Here is an 18211-nt window from a genome sequence, read left to right on the forward strand (position 1 = left end):
ATCCCACCGCGTTCCTTCCAGATACTGACCTGTCATCTTTAATCCTTATTAAATATTCCGGTGGGATATCCACGCTTTCCACCATAATCCCCACCATGTCTAGTTATATCAGGAAGATGCAGCAGAAAAAGACTTCCTAAGTATCTTGTTTTTTGTCTTTCAATACATGAGCTGATTCTGCCGAATCCCCCCCCCACATGAATTTGCCCCGGCCCCCACCCCGCCGGCTAAGTGCACTGCAGGAGATGCGTTCGGCCAAATATATCCGACTACAAGTTATATATTCCCCCTCCAGTCAGCATCAGCTTGGGGAGCGCTGCGAGCGGAGTCCGTTCAGACACTGCGCATGTGTGAAAAGTGCTCCCATTGATTTCAATGGGTAGCGCTTTCCTGCCACTGATTGACCTCTTCAATGGTCTAAGCAAATAACCCTGGTCCTTAAGGGGTTAAAGTACACACATGGTTCTTTAGTGGGGCTGTCAGACAGTAAGCTGTCCCTTTTAAAGATAAGAACAATATTTTTTCCAAGGTTAGCAATAAATAAATAAATAAAAGAACCCTGCATATTTTAATATGAAACATTACTCCTGTATTGCAGGGGATCCGCTTTGAAATGCCTGACTCAGCATGCAGCGATCAGATTAGTCTCCGTGATGCGCAGTAACTTGTTTAGCAGCCGCTTTGTTTTTAAGACGTACTTCCATACCGAATACCGATATAGAAATATTGATATGGAAATGCATAATCCCTCCGAGCTGATGTCATCACAGGCAGCGGCTGCACATATTACGCCTGGGAAATACATTCATCTCCGAGTCGATAAACAACCCTTTGTTACATGTTATAAAACACATGCTAAAAATAGAAGATTAAATATAATAAAAACCTGAAAGGGACACAATGACCAGGGCAGGATCTATTCACTAAAGATATGAGCGTCCCTTTAAGTCAGCTATATATTTAAAACTCACATTTTGAATGATGGGGATAACATTTAATTCATATACCGGAGACATCAATAATTAAATAGTAGAGGAATTAAATCGTACCCCCATCCATTTAGAGTTGCAGTTCCATTTATTTGGTTTAATTCCACACACTATTCCTAGTACCGACGAATGCCCAGAGACAGGAGTTATTCGTAAATCATAAGATGTTCCCTTATTCAGAATTTTCTACGGAATTCTTAATTCTCGCGTGACACAAAAGCCTGTGCTGATAGGCCGTTCCCATGGACACTGGCTGAAAGTGATAGAAACTATAATTAACGTAGAATGTCACCTTTAATGGAAGCTTTGATCAGCTTGTATCTAGACGCTCGTCTTTCTGAGGAACACAGACGCGCACATTCAGCGCCTGGACAAGCTTGCTGGGTTTAGACATTTAAAGGAAAAGTCCCAGGGAAAATTAGGATTATTAGAGAGCTGCATACAGTATGTTAGCCCCGAAGAACCCCCCCCCAACAAACCTCACTTACCTGCAGACCTGCAGCTTACCATTATAGACCGATATTTTGGGTGACATTCCCTGCTCAACCACCACTGGGCCGAGTCTTCATGGCAACGTTAATTAAGTACTGTGCGATAAAATCCTTTCAATCGTATATTTGTATTAGAGTGTCAGTCCCCAGGTAATTAAGACTCTATTGCTTATTAGAAGGCAGTGTTTTCCTAATAGATTGGGCTACGTTAATAGAACCTATTTCTAATATGACAATAGTAATGGTAACTGCATTGCTGGCCTTTTCCTTCTCAGACCGGAAGGATCTAGAAGTGCGATTAAAATCTTTTTTTTTTTTTTTTTTTAAAAGGGGAATCCGTTTTCCCCAAAATTGGTGATCTACACTGTCTCATTCATACTGCTCATTGTATCAGGTTGTTGCTCATTCCATGGGCATGAATGAACCTTTAAATTCCCAATTATATTACTTCTTTGAGTTAAGAAAATATTGTACCCCCATTGGCGCCTGGCCACTAATCCAGGATCTTTTATCTATATCTAATGCCAAACACTGGGGTTCATTCATTAAAGGGAGAGTTGACAGGCGAGGAGCAGTTTGATCTCTCTCACTTCACTATTCATTCACAAAGGGCCATCACTACCAATTTTGTTTAGGAAGAAGGGCTGAGTTGGCCCCGTACAAGGCATTATTTAATGGGAGACATTTTGTTGATCTAACTATACATTATACAGGGCCAGCCAAGCTCTTTCTCTCACATAATATATAAGCTGAAACCCAAATCCAAGAGATCCAAGGTGAGAAATGAGGAGCAAATAATCTTACTGAGCACCAAGCCAATTACTGGGATTCTGTCATCTTTAGGGGATAAATCCAAATTCAATAAAGAACATAAAAATGTCCTGCTAAACTGTAGGAATCAAGAGCAGAGAGAATCCTTTTTTGGGGGGGTTTAACTGTAAGACAACTTGGTGTAAATAAACTATAATGATCCTGTATTAGGCAAACTGAGTAGCCCATTAGGCTTAAGTGTGTAATAAACGAGCCCTACTTTACTTTAACAAGATATGTAAAAAGAAAATCATATTAAAGTGAAAAATACATAGAAACATGAATGAGAAGTAAAAGATTTTATGAGAAATTGAACCAATTATTTTTTTATTGAATGGCTCTAGCACTTCCTAAAATACCTAGTAATTTTGAGTTATATTAAATATAAAATATATATATATATAAAAAAAAAATATATATATATATATATATATATATATATATATATATATATATATATATATATATATATATATTACACAAATAAAATAAAAAGTACATCAAGCTCCAGATTGTGGCAAACTAATTTAAACTTGGACATCATTTGGGTAGATGAATGAACATATATTTATATACTACATTCTGTTGCATTATAGGTAACTTTTTAATACCTGTTTCTGCCACACAAACACTTTTGTGGATCTATATTAATTGTAACCTTATGACAAAAAAAATACTTAAAAAGGCTTTGTTGCTAATGAAACTGAAAAGTTTCCTTCTAAGTCTCTGCGTTTGTTTAAAAGGACTTAAATAACCAATTTACTTTTTTCTTAGGAAAGAATATATAAAATCCTGTGTGTGTGTCTGACATCCATCAATTAGATGTTACATCCCCCGAGTGCAGCGCTATACACAAGACTGAAAATATACAGCATTTTATAGCTAATAAGCCACTCTCCCCCTTTTCCTACAAAACTACCTATTATCCAAACACCTCCTGAATGAAGATTTGAGAAGGCAACTCGTTAAGGGATTCAATGCACTGCAAGAAAAGATTTAATTGGAGCGCTAATTAAAGCCAAAATAGACTAGTAAAAGTGATAAAAAAAATAATTTTATTTAAAATTTGATCCTAAATATACCACTCTGCAATTAGATATTTTAACCCTTCAGTGGGTTATATATATATATATATATATATATATATACACACACTGAAATGTGGTTGTACATGACTGCTAAACAAGGTTATTTATATATAAGGTTATATATATATATATATATATATATATATATATATATATATATATATATATATATATATTTATATATATATGCCATGATTTTGTATATTTATTAATATCATGGTCTAGTGAAGAAAGCCCCAAGGCTTGGTAATGTATGTAAGGTAACAGATGTTTGGTAGAACATGCTCTGTAAAAAGACTCTTGATTCCGGGTTTAGGCTGGTAAGAACGCAATCATGTTCCAACAAAGTTTAATTGAAGCTTCACAGGGCAATCCTCAAATGCTATGGGTACTGCCTAGATCTCCTGGTTAGGTAGTAGGTCCTACTAGGTGCCAAGGAACAGGGGGTTGTCCATGCTGCCAGAAACACCTATAATGTGAATTATCTGGTACCTAGCCAAAGGTCCTGTGGGATCTGGATCCCGCTCTGCTGTGCTCCACAGGGCTGTATATGTGAGGTGCTACCCTACGTCTAACCCAGATTGGCCCACCAGGACCAAGCTCAACCAGATGCTCTTCTTCCCCTGCAACGTCATACGCAGTGTTCTGCCTCACAGGCACGCAGCGCGGGAAAAGAACCTCCATGGTTTAAATGGGGGGTTACAAACCACGATTTCCACAATCTGCCCATTGAGTAGAGGTGAACTGGGGATCCAAATCGTCAGAGTCTAAGCTAGAAAGGGATCTTGCCAGGTTTGCTGAAATAACAATGTGGCTTAGCAACAGCTCAATATTTAGGTCTATGGAGGAAAACCTTTATTTCATTTGCCTGCCATAAAATAAATCAGGTGAGGCTGGGTTCCGAGTACGGAATGCCACCGAAACACAAACCCAGTCCTGTCCAACTCCAGAGTTTTGGAAGATGGAGAGGAAAGAAATAAGTAAAAGAAGCTTTGTACCAGACATTAGCATATATAGCAGCGCGACGCTCCAAGAAGAATATGTAGAGACGGGAATTTCCTTTTAACATTCAGTAAAGGATTTGGTCCGAAGCTGAACCCTTTCGCTCACGACTGGTCCTGTTTTACCGCTTGCAGCCGTGAAGATAATATACGGTGTTAAGGATTAGATAAATCCTGCTGCTCAAACACACCTGCTTAATAAAAGCAACGAGTGATTTGTTGTAATAGCCTGCTACTTTGCAAAAGCTATGGTTTAGGGCGTAATAAATTAATGTTTTCATTAGCGCTTTGTTCATTATTCTTTTTGCAGAGAATCAACATTTTCTCATCAGTGAGCAGCTGTACTTATTAAAGAGATTAAACGAATGCATTAATTACAGATTCATTAAAACTATGGCAAAAAACTGAAGCTTTAGGCAAAAACAAAAGCAAAAAAAAAAAACAGTAGCTAAAAATCAAAAGGCCCAAAAGCAGCTTATATTTTCTGTGCATTTATGACCGATGAGTTATTTAAAGGGTGGCTGCACAAGCCCCATAGTGCAAAGGGTAATATTATTCATTATTGTTACTGATATCTGTAAACTGAAGCCCCCCCAGCCCACCTCCCTGTGTCGAGCTTCTATGAGAAACACTCTGAGGGTCCTCGGCGCCATCGCTTTGTATCTGGTTACAGTGTAAATGGTGGTATTATAGTGAAGTTGGTAGCCACCTTGTTAGTATTATTGCTAAAAAGGTTGCGGGGAATTCAATAAATTAAGAAATGTTAAGCCAGAGGAACAGTGATACTCGGGTTTATTCTTCCAAACAAATGGCGCTTCACTAACAGCACCACTGGGGCATGCGCAGGTATTTGAGAGGCTTCAATCATGTGTTTCTGATGCTTTCCCCTCTGGCAGAAAGGGCCAGGACTGAACCGTGCTGGCATATGTCTGGAATTATGAAACAATACTCAGTTTAAGGGGTTTACACGCCACCTCGCTGACGGTACACCGCTTAGGATCATGGAGCAGGAGTCCTGCCACTAATGATGACTGATAAGCACCAACCGGACTCCATACCTGGATCCCCTTTATCTATAACCTCAATGTGCTTTGCCAATTGCCATGGATCCCAATTTTAACCCCTTAACGACAATCCCCGTACATGTACGGGGTTGCCGTGCAACGTGTTAACGACAATGCCCGTACATGTACGGGCTGCCGTTAAATAGCTGCATCGCCGCGATCTCGGCGTTTTCGCCGCGATCGGCGGCTTTGCAGCATCCACGGAAGCCTCACAAGTGAGGCTGACCGTGGATTCGGGGAGGGCAGCCCTTGGCAGCCCTCCCCGGAAGAAAAATGGCCGCCGCCGCACCGATCAGCAAAGATCGCGGCGGCGCCCGGCTAAAACTGCTTAGGAAGCGATCGGAATCGCTTCCTAAGCATAAACTGTGTTGCTGACATGCCTCGGTATTGAGGGATGTCAGCAACACTAACCCCCTACCCCGATCGCCTTGTGATTGCTCCGAGGAGCAACCACAAGTGCCATCCTGTAAATGACGTTGCCGTCATTCACAGGATGGCATTAACAATAGATCTGAGTTCACAGAGGGTCTATCCAGACCCTCTTGAGAACTCTCGAGCTCGTCCTGCAGGTTGAATGCAGGTACTGCATCCAACCATGCAAGGTCAATGGAGCCCAGCTCACTAATGAGAGTGACTAGTAATAAAAAAAAAAAAAAAAATTAAAAAAAAAATTGGGTCAAAAATGTTTAAAAAAAATTAAAAAAATATGGTAACATGTAAAAATCCCCACTGTCACCAAAAAAAAAAAAAAGAAAAGTTTTTAATAAGCAAGTCCTAAAATTCTTTATCTTTACAAAAATTCCAGCATGGAAAGAGTTAAAATATTGGGATTACAAATGCCCATAGGGTGTCTAGTATTAAAAAATATATGAGTTGATGGGGTAAATTGAATTGGCCGGGTTCAAAGATGTCCCAAATATGGGACATGGGGCAGATGTCTAAATGGCAAAAAAATACACACCTCACAAAGGCGGCCTTTTACCTCCCAAATAACCCAACAAACCCATGCATGGGGGGTATCACTGCGCTCAGGAGATGTTACTGAACACATATTGGGGTGTTGTTTGACACGGACATACACCAGGAGCGATAAATTTATACCTGAAGTACAACATGTGTGAAAAAAATACAAAAAAAATTTACTACCATAAAGTTTCACAAAGGGTGGTGGTAAAATTAGTGCATGGAAAAGGGTTAAAATACCAGCATTTCAGATACCTTGGGGTGTCTAGTTTTTAAAAATATATGATTTCATGGGGTAAATTGCATTGGCCGGCTTCAAAGATACCCGAAACGGCACATGGGGGGGAATAATGACCAGATTTGGAAAAAAGGTTTTGAAATGGCAAAACGCTACCTGTATTTATTGCCCCATAACGTGCAGAAAAAAGCAAAAAAACATAAAAACATTGGGTATTTCTAAACTCAGGACAAATAGTAGAATCTATTTAGCAGGTTTTATCATTATTGTTTGCAGATGAGTAAAAGTTTTCTGTTTAAAAAGTGAGAAAAAGTAATTTTTTAACAAAAAATCCCCATATTTTATAGTAAATTAGATGATATGATAAAATGAATGGTATCTAAAGAAAGCCCTGTTTGTCCTGGAAAAAACAATATATAATATGTGTGGGAGCACGAAATGAGAAAGAAGAAAATCACAGCTAAACAGTAACACTGAAAAACATTAAAAGAGCCATTGTCCCGCAATATACTACGAGTAAAAACCCCTATTGTCCTTAAGGGGTTAAAGGAATAGCCGACGCACCTTATAAATCCTGACATACGTACCCTGTGTTTCTCCTTAATTTTTTTCCTGTAGGCCTCCTTGTCAAACTTATCTTCCTCGTTGAGGAGCTCCTTGGCCTTGGCCAGGTTTATGCCACTCTGGTCCTCATCCTCCTCTGTATCGTTTACGGCAGTCTTTTGCACTTGTGGCCACTGCTGGATCATCTGTGTAGGACGAGACGGGAAAGAGTTAAAGGTGTCATTCACTAAGCGCACACACTTGATTTGCCGTACAAGTGAAAGTGGCAGTTGCATAAAGTGGGTTTTTTGGGTGGATGTTTTAACCCAATACAGATAAAACCTGACATTGTGAGTTTTCACACATTTAACAGAGTTGTGCTAAACATTTTTAGACAATAGCTGCAGGGACAAATATTAATATTTAATTTACCCAGGGGAAAGATTATAACAACTCAGCACCCTGTTTAATCATATTAAAGGACGCGTTTCACATTTTCAGAATGGAGTAAAAATTAAGACAGTGACTTATTCTCCAGGGGGGAGCTATTCGTTTTCTGCAGACCAAGTTGCATTACTGAACCCATCTGCCTTACACAAAGCAATGAAAGTACTGGTACTTGGCCAATTCCATTACATTTTCATCTCTCCTGACTTCTGCGTACAGGGGCCCAGGGCATGATCCATTCATTTATCAAAAAGATAATATTTCCCTCAAATACTCTGCATTGTCGTGGATTATTTTTGGAGTGAAACTTGCATCCTGTTATTCAGTATCCCCGTCTGATACCGCAAGCTTTCACAAGTGTGGTAAGAGTAAGAGGTCGAGAGCTCACTTGACTTCTTGAGCAAAGTTTTGGGGTATAAATAGTGCAATTCTTGCACTTAGTACGGAAATGCCGCTTGATACCAGTTTGCTGATCCAGTTCATGCAAAGCCTTACCAGTTCTTCCATTCCAATTTGTTACTGCATCATATACATCAAAGTGTACATTAGGTTAAAGGGGGGGATCTCTAGTTTGTTAAAGGGACATTTTAACCATTATACCATTATATATTAACTTTAATGCACATAATAGCAGATAGGCCCCTTGCCCCTTTCATCTAATTACTGAGGTATATAAACCACAGTTTTGCTCCCACTGACTGCTTCAGAGAAGCAAAACTTCATATCACAGAGGAGGTGTCATGCTGCAGCCCTGGAGCTGCAGCTTCTCATTAAGGCATGTTTTTTCTTATTTTGCAGGTTATATTAAAACACTTCGATTACTTTAATATGCCTTCAATTTTCAGGGGGCCACCTGTGGCACTGGCGTGTCCCTTTAAGCCAACAAACTTTAGCAGAGCTCTCACTATAAATCTTACGAAACAAACTTTTAAGAATACGAACCGATGTAGATATCAGTATAAAGCGCCTTTTCTCCTGGACTGCGCCCAATCCCAAACCCAATACTTGGCAAACCCAGAGTACCTAAATGCTAAACTGCTTCTCTATTTGTTTCCGTATAGAAATGATGGATGTTAATATTTACAGGAGAGAACCAAAACCACGATTAATCGGAGACGTATTTTGCTGTTTTCAGTATTTTCTGATTATGGTGGCATCTGACTTGATTGCCGTGTTCCCCTGCTCCTACTTTCTATCTTGATGTTGTCAGCAAAAACGCGTTCCTAACACCGCGGCACACGAGGCGGCAGCAAGCGACGCCGCATGGACTTCTACACGGAGCTCTGGCTGATTTGCCAGGAGATGTAGATGCTGTATCCACCTCGTTAGAGAGCGTTCACATCGCGCCCTGTCACTCAGGGATTTATAGCACAATCCGATTCCACCGCCAGAAAAACAGGTTACGGATTATTTAGAAAATGGGTCGCTAATGATAGTAAAATAAAATATTAAAAAATGACTATACATAACACAAAATTTACAAGGAAGTGCTGATGGGTAGATATACTGTAATCTAACGCAGACTGTAGCTTTCACAGCTTGTAGGATAACGTAGTACTTTTAGTAATCCTTCATTCATGCAATGTTCATTCATTGCTTGTACCATTTTCTTTTCCTTAACATTTTGGACAGAAGATGATATTTGTGGCAAACCCCAATCCTAATCAGTTCCCTGTTCTGAAGCTCGCTCCCCCATATCCTTATAGAACAGGGGCGTGTATGGGACATGTAGTCCTGCCGCAGCTGGAGGGCCGCAGGTTGGACACCCCTGTTATAGAAGCTGGCAGAACACACAGGCTTCCAATGAAAGAACAGGGAGGAATAAGCATGCATGTCTTGCTAACAGGAAGAGTCTTTGCTTACTTTAATCTGTAAACATTGCCACATGTTCTTACTAGCATGTGAGGTGGAGCAAGCTATGAGTGTGGGCTTGAAGATGCATGGGGGTAGTTGAGCCCTAGACAGTCTTAATGGGGCAGGAGGTAGGAAGGGGAGCGGACCCAACACTGTTCCCCTAACAGGAGAAAATAGGAAAGTGACCTGGAGACTTGGGGAAGCAGGAATTTACCAGGAGACTCTGGGTTTCAAACCCAGAGCGTTCCCAGTTAGGGCCATAAGATGCTAACAAGGGGCCGAATGACGCGCATCCCAATTCACTCACTCTGAAAAAAGGTTATTCTTCATACAGCTTTTACAGGAGGAGACATTTCAACTAGAATTCTGATTAATTCAGTAACAGCTACGCAGGGTTCTGTTTAAAGCTCTCTTGCTCGCTGTGGTCGGTGGCTAAGCTGTAGCCATGCCCAGTTCTGCATAAGCTCCTCCCCATCATACCTCAGCCCCGCCTACAAAATATCCATGCTTTATATTTTTACGGTGGCGGGTGAGGGGAATATCTGCGACCTTGACCTAGGAGCATTTGGGACCGTATGTACAAACTAATGCTACTAGCCAAAAATATTTACAAAAAACAGAAAAGGTGGTATTTTTTGTATCAGCGCAAGGAGCCGTACCCGCTGCGGGTGCCGGGAGAGCAGCACATAAACACAACTGTGCCTGAAAAGGTCAGCGCTGTTTAGTGTCAACGCGTCACTCAGCCCAGTGTCACCTGGCTGTAAAAACACTTTCAAAAGCGTGAATGTCAACACTGTCAGAGCTCTATTCGGGGGAGATATAAGCCCCACGAATACATCAACCAATAATAACTCCATAGTAGGAATGAAAATTATAAGCTTACATTTCCCAGAATGCCTCCCAATAAGAGGGGACCCCCTTAATCTGAGCAGCAGCTGAACATTGTAATTCCCTATGATATCACTATGAAGGGCCGGCTCAGCCGAACCTGTATAATGTATGGTGATATCAGGCAAAGTATTCAGCTCGCCCACAAACTTTTTTTTTTTTTATTTGAAAATGTCTTCAATGGCTAACTGGAGTATACACGGCAACCTCTCAAGACTATCATCAGCTATATTGTTATATGCCTTAAAATGAGACCTAGACTCAAAAGCATGCACTCTAATACGTATCTATATCTATCTATCTATATCACTATGCAAACCCATTTCACACTTTCACTCACCTCTCCATCATCCGCAAAAACAATCTTTGTGTTCACTTTAAGATTCTTCTTCAAAGCTTTTTTGGCATCCTTTGCTTTAGTCAGTTTCTCGGTTTTCTTAAGCTTGGATTTGGTTATTGTGGTTTCCTGAAAAAAGAAAGAAAATGTAAAGTTTTCAAAATGGTGGACCATAAAATTGTCATGGCTTTTTATTAAATTTAGCCTTTTCACTCCCAAGGGGTTCACAAGAAAATACTTGATCTAGCCTTAATCCAAGTTCATGCCTTATGCATTAATACACTTAGAAACCCTCTCTCTCACATTATTTAGCAAACACATTACATGGCTGTGCAGAGAGAGGGCACAAAGAAAGCCCCAAAAACATAAGCGTTGACCACACTGTAACCATTATTAGGTAAAGCTTAAAATGAGGTTAAATCGGTGGCATCTACTGTGGTTTGCTTGCTCCCCCTAGTGGTCGCTACTGGGGAGTTTTAGGGCTCACAAGCGTTGATGCTTTCTTTTTCAGCAAAATCAGAGAAAAAGCCAAATAAAGAACTAAAGACCTGCTATTCAAACAGACATCTCACCGGTCTGACATCACCACCAATGCTTTTTTACATTCTCTAATCACCTCCGAAAGCCTACAAACGCCATTAAAGTATAACTGTACTTTGATGGCGTACCTGTTCGCTGAATGTTATGCGGCTCTTCATGCGCTCGTTTAAAGGAAGCACATTCACCACTTCGAAGGTTGATTGACTACAGACCCCATGATCCCCGACAGCCAGCTTCATGAGCAGGCTGCCAGAAGACTCAATATTCAGTGTCTCATTACCGTTTACAAAAATGTGAACATAATTCATAATAATAATTTAATACAAGCATTTCCTGCTGCCCCCCCTCCAATACCGACGCTTACTGAAGAGTTTTCTGTCGAAAAGACAACACGTTTAAAGAAAACTTCAGCGATCAGCAGCGCGGTCAACCTCTTAATTCCTAGATGGTCCTGTAGCTTTGACATTCATTCACATTCGGCACACGATCGTATCAGAAAGGCTTTTCCTAATATTTTCTCCTTCCTTCAGTGCCTGAACCATTTTCTGATAGGCGTTTAGGGAAGGTGCGCTGCTCAGATTGGGGGATTATGTCGTATAGCATGAGGATACGCAACAGAAAAATAGCAATCGTTTCATATTTTTGTAGCAAGGGAAGAGCAACCTTCGCAAAAGGATTGGAATAACATATGGTATACATAAAAAGTGGGTCTCTCATACACAATATAATAATGTATAGGATTCATACTGTTTATGGATTCTTTCCAGACTGCTTAGAACATTGTAAAGGTCAGAACTCCTCCTCCCAACCTTATGAATCCCATAGTGATGAGCTTGGCTTTAAAGAGTTAAAAAGGTCTTGTCCAATAAGCAGTCTCCTTGAAGCGCGGCACCAGATTTCCCAGAACATACCGTTCTGCGTGTTCCTACAGCATTAATACCTTCTGCCACTCATACAGGTGAGAGGAAGCCTCAGATCAGAATGAAATTAAGTTGGGAGCCGCAGCCTGTCGCGTATAATGAAAAGCTTAGCCCGGCCAGTAACGTCATTGCATTAATTCAGCAGTCCATTATATCAATAGAGCAGAGGGCAATCAGAGAGAGACGGCGCAGGCCAGCCGGAAGGCACGCCGTACTAGATCTGATGTGCCGAGGAGAGAACGTGGGATGGGCGCATCATGATTGAAAGCTTCCTGAAGATCAGACGTAGTATTCTGTATTCGGTGGTTATTGGGAAACAGGGCTCCATAACCCATAACCCTCCAGCATGTCTCCACAGGGTTACTGCTAAAGCAAACGCGGTTATCCGCTTATTATTATAATCAGGGGTGGGAATTGCCGGTGTAGCGAGCCATATGTGGAATATACTGCATTATTCCAAAGTGGCATACATGACAAAGCTGAAGAACGTGTGTTCACAGCTCCGGTTTTGGTCGCAGACATTGGCTTCGCCTTACTGTTCCACATTTGTAACCAAACGGCTGCGTAATGCATTGGTGCAGCCATCTAACATTGAGCTGGTTCTTATGTGAGAGTCCGAACGTTGATGATTTGTGACTTTACATCTTTTTCTTGGACCAATAAGACTAAATTTGATACCCAGGGCCAGACAGACAGAATAACGTTCATGTGGGGCCCTCTTATCTAAATATGATTTCTCAGCGGAAGAAGGATCCAGCCCTTTCTTCTCCCCTGATGTTCCTCTTTTGTAGGAGCTCAGAACGTTTGCTTTTGAACATTTGGGTACGAGCGTGTAACAGCGTGCTACAGCCCTAAAGTCACACTAACAGTAAGGAGACATGTTCAGAAATTACATTATGTAAACATTATTCCTTTTCCAAATAGCTTACTCTGCTATACCGATGTTATGACGGCCAGAGATGGACATTTTTTTAATGCGACTTTGTAACCTTTAAAATGTTGGATGGAACAGGCCCTGGGGGTCACTCTACCAACTTGAAGGGACGCACGCACCCTGTAGATCTGCAGAACCCCACATGAATACGCAAAACGAACACCCTAAAAAAACACGTAAAGTCGGCCGATATGGTTTTTGGACGTACTTCACAGCAGCGCTTACTCAAAGTGAGAGTCTGAAGGAAAGCAGAACATTTCATTTTCACTATGCAATATAATTTAATCATTACGAGGGGTCGGCACATCGAATGTGATGGTGATATATAATTTAATCATTATGAAGGGTCGGCACATCCTTGCAATACACAGCCTTACGAGTCACACAAGCAGTAAGTAGGCACAGAGCCAGGTCCAAAGGCACAGGACAGAAGGATAAGCCAGAAGCGTAGTACGACGGGCCCAGATCTGGGGGCAGACAGCACAGATTCACTCAGACAAGAAATCAGATCCCAAAAAAGGCCACAGCATAAGCTCAACAGGCACAGTATCACAGGCTAGAGACAGGCTAGGGTTTAAATGTTTAAATAGCCAACTAAACAGGTACCAGGTGCAGGACTCAGGAGATCAGTCAACAAAACAGGAGAGATAAAATGGGACAGCAGCTTGACAAACGGCAGGTAGAACGGAGAACATGCTTGTAGATGCGAGGTCCCCGGTTCAAACGCTGTGCCCGCCAGGACCCCGACGAGCCGTCTGCAGACCGGAGATGCGGGGCTGGGGCAAAACCATGACAAAGGCTTAATGCCTGACAGTTGAAGGTCATCTCACCGTGTTAACTATGCATTCTGTAAGAATACTTGTCAGGGTTGCTTCGTCGTAATGCGAGTTAAATTATAAACCTCGCTGATTAAACCCCAGAGAGGTTACGACAAAGCCCCCCATCCACACAGCCTTCAGTAGAACATCATACTTAAAATGTACAGAATTTAGAACACTGTTGAATGTCTCATATTTCAACAAAATACCATCAGGGGTTAGAGTGCTAAATACATTATTACAGCAATAACTAACGTTAACAATAAAATGAAATGTTAATAGCAACATAAATAAAAGAGTAATAAAATAACAAGCTCTACTTTAAATTCTAGCCGTGCAGATGACCCAAGAGTGGGATTGATGGGTCGTCTTAACACATTCTGCCTCAGGAGCAGAACGGCTGAAGATCATTTACATCTTCAATGTATTGATTTGGAAAACGAACCTTCTGGACTCATCACATGCTCTATTTAACAGTTATTTCTATACTAACATACAACAGATACAGGAGACGCTGATAAACACCGACTGACAGCACAGGGACGGTCTATTAAAGTTTCTTTTATTTACAGAAAACGCCTGTACATAAAACGCACACCGCGTCATCCCTCTGATGTAATAGTAGCATGTCCAAAGAGAGCCTAAAAGCCGTGAACAAATCATTGAACCCGTGTCATTAAAATCAATTCTAAAAGGGATGAGATTCACAGCTCTGGGTTATAAACGGGTCATATTCTGGCACCCAGGGATCGATATAATAGCTGAAGGCATGCATTCGTGTCAATTAACAAATGGTTAACAGCATAGTATATTATATATATATATATATATATATATACTGTTAAGGAGTCTTCCATGAGGATCCACAAGAGGTATTTTAGTAGCCAGTGAAGCAAGCCAAGGTCCCCAAACTTCTTGCCAATTGGATGCCTTCTGGCACCACAGACTCCGCGAGTGACCCTGTTTTATTGGCAGTGTTGGCTTTCTCTCCATAGCTGGTAGCAAATCTATATTCCAGATGGGAATAAAGCTTTATAAGCATCATTTCTACTATACACGTAGGTACGAAAAATACCAATTTTTCTTACAGAAATGTTTTCTCCGAGATATAATTTTTTATATTAACACTATATAGACCCAATGACCGGCTCCATCCTTTTTCAGACTTCTATTCCCATCGCATGTTAAAAGGACGTATAAGATGTCACAGTATCCAAAGCAGTATGAAACGATCAAGGCAAAAGCACATCCATGATCACTCGAATGGCATGAGGCACAATCTACGGGCCAACATACCTCAACCAACATCTAAAAAACAATTATAGGAGCCACAACATACAAACCCATTATCTACCTCTCTCTCTCTCTCCTTTCTCCCCATCTCTTACCTTTCTTAATTCCTGTGGTGGGGGCGCGGGGTCGGTTCCTACAGACCTCTGTTCCTGTGCTCCATTGCGGTGCTGAGCGGCAGAACAGGACCTCATATCCCAGGGCTCAGCATCAATTGCTGGCACCTTTTGCGAAGGAGCAACGAAACAGAGGTCTGTACGAGGAAAAAAAAACACCTTCACCCGCTACAAAGGACAAAGCGAGTAACAGCTTGGAAACCGACAATTTATTTTCCAGAAGTAATTACATGTTAGAGATTCCCAGTTGTTTTCCCACATCCTCTACAGCGTCTTCAGATGCCGCCTGCCACGACACGAAGCCGATTCCAATAAAAATATAATACATTTTATAATTATGTTTGTGTCAGTTTCTCGCCTGCGGAATGCATGTTTATGAAGAGGCAACCACTAAATTCATTAGGTGCCACTAACACGGCAATGAATAAACCAGAGAGAAGTCTTTCAACTAATAATGCAGAGTGACCGACGAATATACCCCACGGCCAATCGAGCTACCCATGGGGAAAGCGTGTATGTGGGGGAAAACATGGTCTCCCACCAGCAGGAGTACTCAAACTTCCTTCGCACTGAAGGTTGAGACCAAGGTGTCGCATTGCAATGGGTGGTAACCAGGGGCGTAACTAGACGCCTCAGGGCCCGGGTGCGAGAATCTGTTAAGGGCCCCCCCACCCCCTCACCCCCTCACCCCCCCCCAAAAAACATGATTTTTACCCAACAATTTTTTTTCAACAAATTCAATTTACATATTGAATCATATCTGTAAAAAAAAATCAAAGAAAAAGGGGCGCATGTACAAAGGGCATAATCAAAGAAAAAGGGGCGCATGTACATAGGGCCCCTTTTGTACATGCGCCCCTTTTTCTTTGAATACATAAATAATGTATGGAAGCATAGCATAGCGGATATAGATCAACAGAATAACACACAAACCCAGCATTGCAGAAATAGATCAAATAGAATTCACATAAAAACTCTGCATTAAAGGTATAGATAAAACCCCCTAAATTATAGGCATAGATCACAGGTTGCACACCCCAAAACCAGCCTTGACCAGCACCCAGATAACACATGTAGGGTTTGCCATCTTTGTCCCCAAACAGCCCATCCTGTGCCTGGCTGGATGGGGACAAAGGTGACACTGGGGAGCTGAACTTGTGTGTCTAATCTATATATAAGTGTTATATATGTGTCTAGACAATTATATCTATATAAAAATAAATCTAGGAATCTCCATTTTTTTAAAGAATTTTTTTAAAAAAAAACTTATGCGTTTTGTCCCCCTCCACAGACACACACATATATTTATTTTTATGTTTATAATTGACACCTGAGATTTTTTTTAAAATTTTATTATAGTTTTTTTTACATACTAGCAGTAAAGATAATTATTTATTGCATGTTTCAAAAGAAAGCCCTACTTTTTCCTGACAAAAGAAACATATATAATTTGTGTAGGTATATCAAACATGGAAAAGGGGGGTCTTAATTAAACCAATATATAGTAAAAATGGCAAAAACATACATTATATGGGGTATTAAAAAAACCCAGTAGTGAAGGGGTTAAACAAAGTGTTTAATAATAAACATGTCTTGCCCTTTGGTGTTAATTTTTATTTTTTTCTAAAAAAAAACAGTGACTCATTCCCTTAAAATTCATAATTAGGGCAATTGCATGTTTACATAAATACAGGATGTTTGTGTTTTTTAACCCTTATATCTTATTTTTTAATATGATTACTACACACTATTTCACTTTGAGCAGCCATCACAAAAAATCAAAACATAAGATCTAATTTTCAGAACCATCAAATACCTTATCAACCTTTGATGCCATCCGGTGCTCCTGCACTCTGAGCGTGAGGGGGCGGAGCTTTCGCCCCTCATGCTGCATCAATGACTAGGCGGCCGTCGCCAGCTCCGTGGCCCGGCTTGCCTTATTAAAAAAAAAAAAAAAAAACCCGGAACAAAGATCTTGGGCCCCCCTGCCGCCGGGTCCCGATTTCGGGCGGCCCCTTGGCTTGGGCCCCCCTGCCGCCGGGGCCCAATTTCGGGCGGCCCCTTGGCTTGGGCCCCCCTGCCGCCGGGGCACGATTTCGGGTGGCCCCTTGGCTTGGGCCCCCCTGCCCCCGGGGCCCGGTCGCAGTCGCGACCCCTGCGACCCCGGTAGTTCCGCCACTGGTGGTAACATTTCAGCTTTTTGGGCAGCAAAAGTGTAGGTGAAAAAGTATTTTACATTTTAACCCCCCCCCCTGCAATTGGCGCCATTGGTGGGCTGCATGAAGCGATCACCACATTCCCCCTGAATTCTCTCCCCTACGTGGCAGAATGGATATTAGAAGCTCTAAGCGACCTTGATCACGGGAGGTCTAATTATTTCACCTCCGCCGTCACAAACAAGAGCAGAACGAGGATACCTCAAAGACTGCAACACGGTTAAAACAGAGCAAATCATCATATGAAAATATCCCATCTGACATAATACAACGTATCCCCCCCTCCAGCCTGAACACACGATGAATGATATCGTGCATCAGCATTCATGAATCCATAACCTTATTTTGAGTTATCTGAACCCGATGCGCGTCTTCATCACATACACTCGTGTCGCATGTTACGTGATAGCTGCGGTTGTGGTTTTCACGGGTACGCTTCAGGGGTAGACCCTGGACACCAATCAAGTGAATTCTAAACGCTATACAGGGGGCTGCTGAAAAATGATCATTACGACTGTTTCTTCCAGCGCCTGTATGTATAAAGCTTCTGAAAGCCTCTGATGTAGAAATACACCAGAAAAACCGAGATCAGTCGAGACAGTGCCTGTGAAGGGTGCGTGCCAGGGGCCGGAAACGGACAGTAACGTCTTCTTAAAATTAAATC

The 18211-nt window shown here is 41.5% G+C and overlaps 1 protein-coding gene across 1 annotated transcript in view; it reads right to left on the reverse strand.

Moving 5' to 3' along the window:
- Positions 1-18211, reverse strand: part of DDX10 (DEAD-box helicase 10) — a 90422-nt gene that overhangs the window by 35772 nt on the left and 36439 nt on the right. The window contains exons 14-15 of the mRNA XM_053456455.1: positions 10717-10842; positions 7232-7393 (exon numbers count right to left, since the gene is read on the reverse strand). Of these exons, the coding sequence (XP_053312430.1) occupies positions 7232-7393; positions 10717-10842 (288 nt within the window). The remainder of the gene's footprint in view (positions 1-7231; positions 7394-10716; positions 10843-18211) is intronic.

Source organism: Spea bombifrons, chromosome 2, assembly GCF_027358695.1.
Source record: "Spea bombifrons isolate aSpeBom1 chromosome 2, aSpeBom1.2.pri, whole genome shotgun sequence".
Lineage (NCBI taxonomy): Eukaryota > Metazoa > Chordata > Amphibia > Anura > Pelobatidae > Spea > Spea bombifrons.